Source organism: Tympanuchus pallidicinctus, unplaced genomic scaffold (assembly GCF_026119805.1).
Source record: "Tympanuchus pallidicinctus isolate F22 unplaced genomic scaffold, pur_lepc_1.0 scaffold2, whole genome shotgun sequence".
Lineage (NCBI taxonomy): Eukaryota > Metazoa > Chordata > Aves > Galliformes > Phasianidae > Tympanuchus > Tympanuchus pallidicinctus.
The window spans coordinates 40,212,378-40,223,905 of record NW_026294721.1 but is presented as its reverse complement, the minus strand read 5'-3'; the positions used below and the strand labels follow the sequence as shown (position 1 = coordinate 40,223,905).

Sequence of the window (11,528 nt, the reverse complement as noted above, 5' to 3'; positions counted from 1 at the left end):
GACATTATGCAGTGATAAAACACAATACAAAGCTTCCAGAAAATATTTTAAAAGAGCAAAAGGAACAGAAGTAAAACTGCATTTCTCCAAATCTAGCCTCCTGTACTCCACTTGTTTTTTTTCCCCCAATAACATGCGCCGTGGGTGAGCCTGAGCAACTTCTGAACAACTGATAGACATGCACAGGAGTGGACAACTTTTGCTGAAAATTCACGGATCCCAAATATTTATACACTCTGATCTGTTTGTATACATTTAAACAAATACATTGGTATCATTTTATAAATCACTGAGAATCCCAGCATGCCATTACCAGAAGGTAATCAGCCTAACACTGCTGAGGTCAAGAAGACTATGCAAAATTATACCTGTGAGGATCATTTCGTCTTTGCTTGTGGGTGGCAGTTACATAACGAAAACCTGCTGGAATGAGGAGTCAGGGACTGCTCTGTGAATTAAAGCACTGCCATCTCGATATCTTGGAGATATCCTGGCCTCTGTTATTTACATCTTCCTCTGGGAAACACCTGTTTTTCAGCTTTTATCAGTTCTGGTATACAATTGCTAACATCGCTGTACTAACTGGGTCAAGGCAAAGCTGGCACGCATTTATCCAGGCAGAAGTAGAGGATGCAGGTAAGTAGGTTATGACACTCAGCCAGAGTCAGTGCAAGGAGATAAAGGGACCACATCTCCAGAATGCTCTCTCAGGAATAGTTTGCATAACTGGAGTACAACCACTGCAAATGAAGTGCACATATTCAAGAATGTCGCCTAGATAAAATTCTTGCAGGCATTTACCACAGTTTTATCCAGTACCCCAATAGCTTTATGTAGGCATCCATCGGTCTCAACTCTCTAAATCCTTCTGTATTTCTGGATGTTTGCAGGAAGTGCCTCAATTCAAAGTATGCAGTCATAGCATAACCAGACTGAAATAAACCTGTCTGCACCAGAAAAAGTGAGTTGTCAAGTTTCCATTGATGACACCGTTTCTTAAACTCATTTGCTATTCCAGCACAAGCTTCTCTCATCTATTAGGGAGCAGAAGTCTTTATCATCACATCTCTTTAAACAACTCCCAGTTTCTGATAAGTAAAAGCACAGTAGCCTACGGTTATGCACACAGCTACTCCTAGCTCCATTTCCTTACATTACACCAAAAAATTATTCCTTATACAGACTGAAAGTCTCTATGATCCAATACCTTACCTACTACTAGAGGACAAGTACTCTTCAAATCACTTGGGAACCTCCATGTGACTACATGACTCTCAGACACCTTTCAGAGGCCCGGGAATAACAGCTGAAGAGCCTGTGCACTGGAGAACTGCAGCCGAAGAGGAAAGATACCTGCAGCAGTATTCACACCGAGGAGAGTCACATTCCTTTGCACTGATGCAGTAATTTTTGTGCTGAGCAAGGTCTACAGACAACATTAGGACAGGATGGCCAAAGGCTGAGACAGTCTCAGGATCTGCAGCAACCCTGTTGGTCTGCCAGCTTCCGCAGCACCCATGTCAGCTCACTGTGGGCACTGAGTGATGCTGCTGGGCTAATGACCACAGACTCCATACAAGTCAGATATAGATGACATTAGCAGTAACACCACAGGTTTCCATAAATCAAGCAATCAGCCGCATATTTTTATTTCACTGTGTCCACACCTACACTCCACACAAAATAGATCAACTTTTTATTTATTGGTCAGAACGTGAGTATATTCAAATTGCACAATTCTTCCCAAAAACAATAATAGCAAATTTTAGCTATCAGTATCTGCTAGAACATCAATATAATTAAAATAAAATCAAACTTCCATTACAATTCATTAACAGTATCATCTGCAACACTTTAAAGTACTAACAAGTCTTTATTGCCTGAATGGTTCGCCCAGTTAGTAATCTGAAACAACTGTACTGCTTTTGGGAGTGTTTTTAAAAGCATATGCTGGTCTTGGAAAGCTTCTACTTTTCTCCTATTCAGTTTGCTGAAATAAAAAGATAGACAGATAAACATAAGAGCACACGTCTGTATACGTGTGTAGAAAGAAACAAACTCTTCAGAATCCGTAAAAGAAATAGTCTTGCTAAAATCTAATGTCTGATATAACTACTATGAATATAACACCAATGAACATTTAAAAATCCATCTGAAATGCAGTGCAGCTTATTATGGTCCTGCCAGGTCCACACAACCAGAGTTTCTTGGAAGAAATATACATAACTTAATATCTTCCTTTGAACACAGTAAAGCTACCACATGAGACACTGCATGAGCAGAAGCCCTTCGACTTTTTCCGAAAGTAGACAGGACAAAAATGTCAAAGAATGCTGATGTTCAGTTGGCTGTGAGAGGCTGACACAAATTAAACTCAATCTTTGCTTTTGCCAAGTGCTGAACATCACCTGCTCAGGTTCAGCTCACCACTAGCAGGGTTTCCTGTCATAGTTAGCCACCTGAAGATACACCAAATGTATCACACTAGTAGAACTGGTAAAAACAATACTTAAAGCTTTCATTTAGCAAACAACTATCAGTAGGTTACCCCGGCAGCCACTCCTTCCTCTCTACTTTATTAAAAGTACTTTTCCTATAGTAATCTCAAAGGGTTTTGCAAAGAAAGTCAGTACTTAACTCTTATCTCTAAATCAACTAGGGAAGGTATTTAACCAAGATCAATAAGCAAACCAAGGGAATCAGGAATTCAGACTAGGTCACTTCAGTATGGTTGCAGTGCTTTGTCCCCCAATGACTCGTCAGCTGGAATTTTTATTGAAGTACAAGGAGCTAAGCATACCAGCATGTTATTTACTCCTCCTCACTTCGTAGTTCTGATCCATGTCTGGTACTTCTCTGGAAATGCAGCACTCATTACTGTAGTATACACTGTGTTACTGGTAGGCAAAAGAAGAAATGAGTGAGTCAAAATCATTCTACAGACAAGATGATTCATTTCTAAAACTAACAAAGCAGCAGAACAAATTTCAGCGGAACAAACACTCTGCATATAAATATGCAGAAGTGTTAAAAAAGCGAGGAAGAGACTTTGAAGAAGCCATTGCCAAGCTCTAATGCAAGTGACTGACCTAGAGAAAGTACTGAGTTCCATGTAAAAATAACACAAAAGGATAACCTGCAAAGGTGCAATCTGTAGAACAATGCAGAACCATAATGTTAAACAGAAGTAAATCTATTAAAAAAAAAAATAAAAAAGGTACCTAAAAGCTATGTACCCATTTACTACTTAACAGTTTTTCCTCACATCAAGCAGAGCTACATTAGAAGCACCAAAAGGAGATATTTCCAGTGCTACCACAAATCTAAAATTTCCAGCAGTCAAAGGCACAAGTGACTTGTCCAGAAGAACTGTAGAAAGTACTGCTGATTGAACACCTAAATGGTCAGATTTTTCTCTGCTACAAAGCAACTTTCTGTTACCAGACTAAGCCAAACAAAGTGCCATTTCATAGCTGGAAAGGGACAGACCAAAGAGGAAGAGTTCTGTGGAAGTGAAGACACAGCACCACATACACAAGCAGAAATCCTAGCTGGGAAACAACAAGGTACTCAAGCAGAGGTACATGAAAATCCTACAATGCATCAGGCCAGAAACTTCCTTAGAAGGTACTGGTTGACATCTCTGAAGCTAATACTTACTTATTTAAGACTGGTTTCACTGACAGTACCTGTACAAAAAGTTTGAAGTGTTGTCATTTGGGTAAATGAATAAGTAATTAAAAGACTACTTAGAAACAGCATAGGATGAAGTTATGAAACCATATACTGGGAAAATCTAGAAGTATTCTTGCTGTTCAGCGCTGTTTTTTAATATCAGATCATTTCAGGTTTTTTTTTAATAAAAACTCTGAAATACACAACATTTAAATTCTCAAAACTAAATGGTAAATCTCATTCTTACGTAACACTTTAGCTGTCCTCTGTAATATTTATAACTGTGCCTGAACAATGAAATTGCAGAGATGATGGTGATGGGATTCATCTCTCACCCTTTCAACTTACAACAGCATTCTATTATGAAATGACTATGTGTGGAGTTCAGAAACATTTTAACATATAAAATATAAATCAGCCTTAAATTCTCTGAAGATGACTGTGCAGCACATCCTTTTCACCATCCCTTCCTTGCATGGCTTTTGAACTTCTGACAACAAAGAAAATTCTTCCAAAGTAGAAGTGCAGTTAAAGTGAAAGTCTACATGCTGTATAGAATTTAAAAGAAATACCTGGAAGAGTGTATCTAAATTGATGTTCTGCTGTCCAGTAGCATTGAGAGCTTTCATGGCTGGTGTTCTGTGGGAAAATAGAGCAATGTCATGAAATACCATGCACTGTTGCAAAGAACTATAGAGGATTAAATAGAGAAGAATTTCCCCAGTGAATGTCTCGAATTTAAAATATCCGTTTTGGCCTAAAATAATCCAGAATTCCACGTGACTGAAGGTAGCCTCATATTGCTGAAGTCACTATGTTACTACACCACGAATACAGAATAGAGAATCTGCCAGCAGCTTTTTGTATATGACACATCCTAAAGACCTTATCACATCAACAAGTCTCTTAATAGCACTATCAAATACTTTCAGTATGATTCTAAATCCTGTAATTTTTACTACATCTTGCTTTATACAGAGATTTTTGATACACAGTATATCCTTGAGACTTCTCACCTTGCAGCCATTCAGCGCCATATGGACCTTCTTCTGGCATAAGTTATTATCACCCTTTAGCTTACCTGTTCCCATCTGAGTGGCATTAGAGAAACAGAACTAACTGCCTGCTTAGCAAGCTCACGGATACTCAGAGAAGAAAACGTCCAAGTCTTCAAGCTTTTTAAAAATGAAAGTGATATCTCACTACAGAGCTCCAAACTAATTGTACCTTCTGTCATCACAAGGAGGAGGGGTAGTCCAATGGTCATAGTTTGTCTCCACACGAAACCATCTGTGGTGTAACATACAAATATAAAAGTAAACACAAATTGCATCAGCAGGTAATTAATAAAAGCCAAGAATCAATATTTCTGTATGTCCAAAAGGAAAAAAAAAATTCTCTCAGACAGCTCTTCTCTGTGTTTCTGAACACACACACACACAGAAAGAGTGGTTACTGAACTGCTAGTGGCAAAACTACTACCAACTGGAACAAAAGTAAGGTTAGATCTTCAAAGAGATAATTGGAGAAAAGATTATGGGCATGCAGCCTGAAGCATTCATTTTGCAGAATACAGAGCCAACAGGCCATTCGGCCATACCCGAGCCAATATATATTGCCTGACAGCAGTCATTAAGTGCCATTTTTTCACTGCAGGCCAGCTGCTGCAGATCTTCTTTTCATATTATGCTGCCAACTTCACAAAATTCATAGAAACAACTATTTTTGAGCCTTCATTTCTTCTATCATGCTGGTGAAAACTAACTTGGGAATGCTGAGTTTTATCATGCAATACTTGGCAGACAGACATCCAGGATGAGCCCTCAGCTCTTGTCCCCTTTAGAATCTACGTAAAAACAAATGCATGCAGAAGCTTTTGCCACCTTTAATGCTCTGTTTGTCCCAACCTGACATGGTGCTGTCATTCCTTCCCAAGAAGAAGGGATCACAGTTCTTTCCAGGGGCTCCCAAACTTTCCCTGCTCAGCTGTGAGCACTGATAAGAGATGAAACTCGATCTACACCAAAAGCTGTCCCATTATCCTCACCTATCACTCCAGAGAGAGTAGGAAAAGGTATAACAAAACATTTTCTCTACTTACGCTCCACTTAAAGGATCAAGAGGCCAGAGGTCTGCTGGCCCTCTTCTATTTCTTGTTATGACCATGCCTTCTTTGGGTGATACGCCTCCTACAATATAGTAAACTTCAGCAATGATGGGAATGTCAGCTAGTCTGAGAACAGCTGACTGAAAGTCCTCTGCTCTGCTCAGGGTCTGATGCAAAAAGGAAATCACAATGAAACAAAAATCACGGAGCACAGTCAAAAATTTAAAACTTTTGCACAAAATTAAGCACTGGGACATCTTAAAAAAAAAAAATGAAACAGTCCTAGCACTGTTGCAAATTATAATGAACTATAAAGTGCCATTTGAAAATATTTCTTTGAAAAGAGCTTTCCAATAGAACATAACATGAAATGAGTGCATCTCACAACTGAAATAATTTCTCCCATCTTTGCAAATACACAAAGGAAAAAGTAAATATACATATATAACTCACATATATGTATGCATATGAGGAAAAGTGAAAAAAGTCCAAAAACAATTGCTATCATTCTTAACCACTGATTACTTCTGACAGCAACACTACAGTTAGCAGTCTCAATCAGTTTCAACTTGCATCTTCAACTCAAAAAATATGAAAAATAAGGTCTGCAACAGACACCCCAATTCTGCAGGGAGGCCACTTACAAGACAGAACTCAAATTTGCTATAATTCACAAATCTGAGAAGGTGATGTGTTTTATTGTGACTGTAACCTAATGCAATATTCATAAAACATGCTTTATATAACACATGTAACTCCTGCCACTCAACAGCGAGCTCTGATTTGGGGGTAATATCTATTTGCACTTCCAAAATATGTTTACTTTGCATTTATTGCATTTCCCATGAAAACAGTAGATGAGAAATCAAATTTACTTGGAGTTGTAGAAGTTGAAACATCATTGTGAAAACAAAACAGACTAAAACATAGATGCACTTACATCTCGGATAAGCCAGCTGACGGGGTAATTTCGATTCAGAAATGCAGCTATTGCATTTTCCCACCAGCTACCACCCTCTGAGGAAAAAAAAAGAGAAAAGAAAGGAAAAATGAGGGGAAAAAAAAGGAAAAAAGGAAAAAACTATTACACATCCATGCTAGTTACGCTCAGTAAAATTTATGCTCCTGTCTTCCTTTCTGTTTACATCCCACCCCTAGCTCTACAGTCTTTCCCTCTACTACATTAGAAATCCTTTTAAGCTACTGAGCAATAGAACTCTCACCCCACCTGAGAGTTTTCTATCAGAAATCATCCTCTGAAGTTAAAAGATTTATCTTACAAGGCTACCATCAGTATTCCCATTTCCAGGCAGAAAACTACAGTGATTTTGGGATTGGCATCAGCAGTTTTAGTTCCAAGAATCTGGCAAAGGGCTACAGACAGCAAGCTGCTGAAGAAAGCCACAGTAAGCAGCGCATGGACCTTCTGCTCTTTGCTTAACTTAGAAGATCTCAAGAAAATCACTGTAGGAAACATGATTGAGAAGCGGAGGACCTAACATCAGCCTTAAACGGAACTGAAAAACTGCAGGAAAAAAAAAATTGCACAAAAATGTGATTTTTTTTTTTTTTTTTTTTTGCAGAACTTGCCACTTTCAATCCAAAACTGCTGCATTCCTTCCAGTGCTGATAACTTCCTGGCTTCTCAATTTTTCACCAGTTTTTTTTTTCTTTTTTTCCAGCCCCCTTCCCCCCCCGGCTGAATACTGAACAAGGAAGAGTTGAAAATTACTGTAACAAGGAACAGCACTTTGTAGATACGTGGCCAAAAAGATTGTAAGTCTGTTCATATGATATGATAGTCTACATCTGTCAGTTAATTTATGTGCACAGATCATCTCATTTTCATCTTACTGAACTCTTACAGTAATAAGAATTACACAGAAATAGCTAATAGATACTGATCATGTGCTACTCGAGAAAGTTAGAAAAATGAAGGTCAACTTTGTACATAAAAATCAGAAAAAGCCAGCAGAAACAATGCCTATCACTTGAGACCTGCACCTTAAATTCATTTCCCTTTTCAGCCATAGTTCACAAACTCAATTCCCTAAATCTTGTTTCAATTGCATGGTGACAGATAGAAAAGCAAGCTGTCATGTGCAGAGGTTTAGCATAAGTTGAGTGAATTACTGTTGCCTGTAGTTAAAAAGCAACAGACATGCAGGCAGACATCAGCACGTCAGTTCCTGATGGACAAGACGGGTCCCTCTCTCACAAAAGTTTGCAGAATAGGTTTGGCCACTGACTGAACCATCTCACTGTGGTCCCAAGCGATTCTTACACTGAATAGTGAAGCACATTGCTGAGAGATAAAGCAGGGAGAATAGGATGACACTGATTTTGTCTCCAGGTTGTTCCCATCCACAAAATTTGGTCTGCAAATCTTTCTAAATCAACCTTTTTGCAAGGATTTACAAACTGAAGATATTACTTCCAAGGTGATTTCAATACAAATTATAAGCAGTTCATATCTCTTAGTATTAGCTCAGGATAGTTCAGTTCTGAAAAAAATCAAATAACTACGCTAGCATCAGAAGCAGAATCTTAAAAACAGGAATGTAAGCAATTAAATAATCTAGAGAACAACAAGGCAATAGCAACAAAGGAAACAGAAACTAAAAGGTGTATGTGTTCCGTATCAGAATTCCCACTCATAGTGACAGTCAAATTTATATAGGGCTCTCAGTCTCATGCTTCTCTTCCCACTCTTTCTTTCAAGCTGCCTTAAGGGGATAGAGAAAATTGGAAGACAGAGGAAGGAACAAAGAAATAGGAAAGCAGCAGTTTATTCACTACACGTGGCTGTTGTTTTCTCTTTACATCTACTCTGCTGCCTCAAACTGTATTTGTCTTTTACTGTCTTCTCAAGGTTCTCTGTCTCTTTTGACGCTTTTCATACTCAGATGATACTGTGCTGATAAACAAATGCCTCTCTCCCTTTGCAGCTGTCAAATTCTGGCAGCATGCACGCTTTTATCCAAAGAGACAGAGAAGTTATTTAGTTTCATTTCCTTCTTGAAAATCTTCATAGAGCTTTCACTTCTGGGAGAATGCGGCAGAAGATCAGAAGTAGGCAAAAATCAACTGAAGTCGCATACCTAAAGTCAAGTGTGGAAGGCAGGCTTTTATTTTCTTTTTTTACCTCGTTCATCACCGGAGATTGTGAACTTGTGAGGACTTTGCCCAGTCCATAAACCGACATAGCCAAGAAACGTAGTGCCTCGATATGCTATCTGAAACCAGGAGACACGGAGTATTTCAGCGTTCTGGAACAGAGCACTTTTCGAAAGAGAAGCAACATTCTGAAACAGTATAGCATACTTTTTCCTGTGCCTTTCGTGAATCCTTTTGAAAACCTCTTTAAAACCTTTTGCCCTGTAGGAAATGTTGCAAAGGAAGTTATAAAAAGACTCTGAGGACCAAAATACACCGCATTTAATTTGTTAATGATCACCAACTGCTATAAAAATACTGCTCAAGTTGGCAAGTGGCCAAGTAAGAAAGAATTCTGTTTACAAGAAGTACAAATGAATATTAAGAAAATCACACCAGCAAGGACTGCACTAGCAAACAGTTTATTTTTGGCAATTAAATTAATCAAGACAATCAAGAAGGCCTTTGAAAAATACCTTAGAATCTCTCCCTGCCAAAATGTCAAAAATCTCTGCCAAAATCTATTTCCTATATTCACTAGTATTTATTCATTTTCAGAATCTTGGCATTTTCTTCTCTCTACGTCTCCTTCCAAATAATCATCTTGAGACACAAGATTATGCTGTTTAATTTGTTCCAATTTGTCACCCCTAACTAGAAGTCCAGAAAAACAAAGACAAAAACAAAACAAAACAGCACTCATCCCGCATTCCCAGAGAGGAATGGTGGCATTCTGATAATTCAGTGAATTTGGGTCATGAACCACATTACTAAATTAAATACCACAGCCTGTGCAGCTGAACAATAGTACACTGCTGCTTCACAAACACACCACTCAACCACATCAATTACAGTTTATACCTGACCACTTCTTATAAACTGCACATCGATGGTAATCTTGCTTAATATATCTACAAAATCATAATCCAGGTTCCGTCCGTGGTAAATGTTTCCTTTATCATCCTGAGCGATAATACTTGTGCAAAACCTTAAAGGACAAAAAAGTGAAAGAAGGATTTTAAGAAAAAGTATGACAACAATTTCAATGTTCTGGTCTGGCTGAACTTGCTCAGGTTTTCAGGAGTAACTAAGCTACAGTAACTGAGTACAGCACCCACGAAGTGAAGACCTTTCCCAAAAAGTCTAACACAGTAAAACAGTACAGTATTTAACTTAGGACATCCCACGTGGCTCAGAATGTCAAAATCCCATCCCCTCCAGGTCAGGTGTTACAATGCTGGGCAGTCTGATCTGGTGGGGGCCACCAGCCCACAGCTTGGGGGTGGAACTGGGTGGGCATCGAGATCCCTTCCAGCCCAAACCGTGCCACGGTTCTGTGACCTTCACGGATCCCTTTGAACTCAGATCTTCCATGGTTCTATGATGGAATTAGCAGGGAATTCAAAACTCCTTTTCTCGGGAGTTGTAAGTTTGTCATCCTGGTGATGCACAGCACTGTCTGTTAAAATACTAATGGTAAATATATATATATCTAATGGCAGACCGACAGTTGGATCGTGGTTGATGTTTACTCTCGAGTACTGATAGAGCTGAGGAAGTCAAAATATCACGCGCCTCATCATGCTCACAACGCTGCCTGTCCGCCGAAGCACCGCGAGCCGGCGTACAACAGGCAGCGGAGCGGCCGCAAGGCTCTGCGCCTCGTCCCGACCCGCGCACAGCCCGCCTCCGTCTGGACGCACGAAACGGCGCCCCAGCCGAGCGCAATTTATCTGCCCCGTCCCCAGCTGCCCTTTCACGTGGGCTCCTACACTGAACCGAAACGAACCCGCGCAGCACGTCAGGCCCCACTACTATCCGCTGCTTACGCCGTAGATTCGTAGGCGAAGTTGAGCAGCACTCCGTCGCCCAGACTGACCCCCAAAGCCTCGCACAGCCCTCGAATTTCGCCAGCAAAGGGCTGCGGCATGAAGGATTCCAGCTCCGCCGCTATCGGACGAATGACGTCGTGGAACCATTTCGGTACGGCTTCGCTGCAAAACACGCTTCAAGGCGTTAGCGAGCCGAGAGCGAGAACGAGGTCTGCTACTTACGTCGCACTGAGAGCCCGCGGCACAACACCGCGGGCAACCTCTCCACCGCCCGGAGGCGCCCAGCAGCCGCCCGGCCGCCCCACTCCGCCCCGCACTCACTCGATGACCCGGGCGACGGCCGCGCGCAGGAAGGCGGGCTCGAAGTGCCGCAGCACCGGCAGCCACCGCTCCTCGGCCGGGCTGTCCAGGCTCACGTTACACAGCAGCGGGGCCGCCGCGGGCCGGGCCGCCGCCCCGCACAGCGCCGCCGCCAGCAGCAGCCCTCGCAGAGCTCCCCGCCGCATCTCTTTCGCCGCGGCCGCCGGAGGGCACGGCCGTGCGAGCCGGGACCCGAGCCACGACGGCCGCCTCACGCCCCTGAGGGGCGGCTCAGGGGGAAGGGCCAGGAGATGGCGCCGCGGAGCACAATGGTTGCCTCCCGCGGGGAAAGCCCCTCACAGCCCCTTCCCGCCCGCCCCCAGCTCACGGGCACATCAGGAAGGATGTTATACACTGCGGGCAGCGTATGGAAAAATAACAGAGGAAGCGAGAGGAGA

At 41.4% G+C, this 11,528-nt stretch overlaps 1 protein-coding gene across 2 annotated transcripts; it reads right to left on the bottom strand.

The window, feature by feature from the left end:
- Positions 1–111: 111 nt before the first annotated feature.
- Positions 112–11,326, bottom strand: NAAA (N-acylethanolamine acid amidase). 2 transcript variants are annotated; one of them, XM_052683358.1, is made up of 11 exons: positions 11,092–11,323; positions 10,768–10,932; positions 9,800–9,926; positions 8,928–9,018; positions 6,723–6,799; positions 5,777–5,949; positions 4,903–4,965; positions 4,248–4,314; positions 3,661–3,689; positions 2,801–2,897; positions 112–1,990 (listed from the first exon to the last, which is right to left on the bottom strand). In XM_052683358.1, the coding sequence occupies exons 1-10, from the start codon at positions 11,274–11,276 to the stop codon at positions 2,822–2,824; spliced, it is 1,053 nt and encodes a 350-aa protein (XP_052539318.1). In that variant the 5' UTR covers positions 11,277–11,323; the 3' UTR covers positions 112–1,990; positions 2,801–2,821. The 2 variants fall into 2 exon arrangements, with proteins under 2 accessions (XP_052539318.1, XP_052539319.1); XM_052683359.1 differs by lacking the exons at positions 112–1,990; positions 3,661–3,689 and having other exon boundaries at positions 11,092–11,326.
- Between the last annotated feature and the right edge of the window lie 202 nt (positions 11,327–11,528).

Coding starts and splice junctions, on each gene's coding strand:
- NAAA (XM_052683358.1), bottom strand. CDS start 11,276: ATGCGGCGGGGAGCTCTGCGAGGGCTGCTGCTGGCGGCGGCGCTGTGC. Junction 9,927..10,767: donor TTCGCCTACGAATCTACGGC/GTAAGCAGCGGA, acceptor TTGTCCTTTAAG/GTTTTGCACAAGTATTATCG. Junction 4,966..5,776: donor CTTGATCCTTTAAGTGGAGC/GTAAGTAGAGAA, acceptor GTTACACCACAG/ATGGTTTCGTGTGGAGACAA.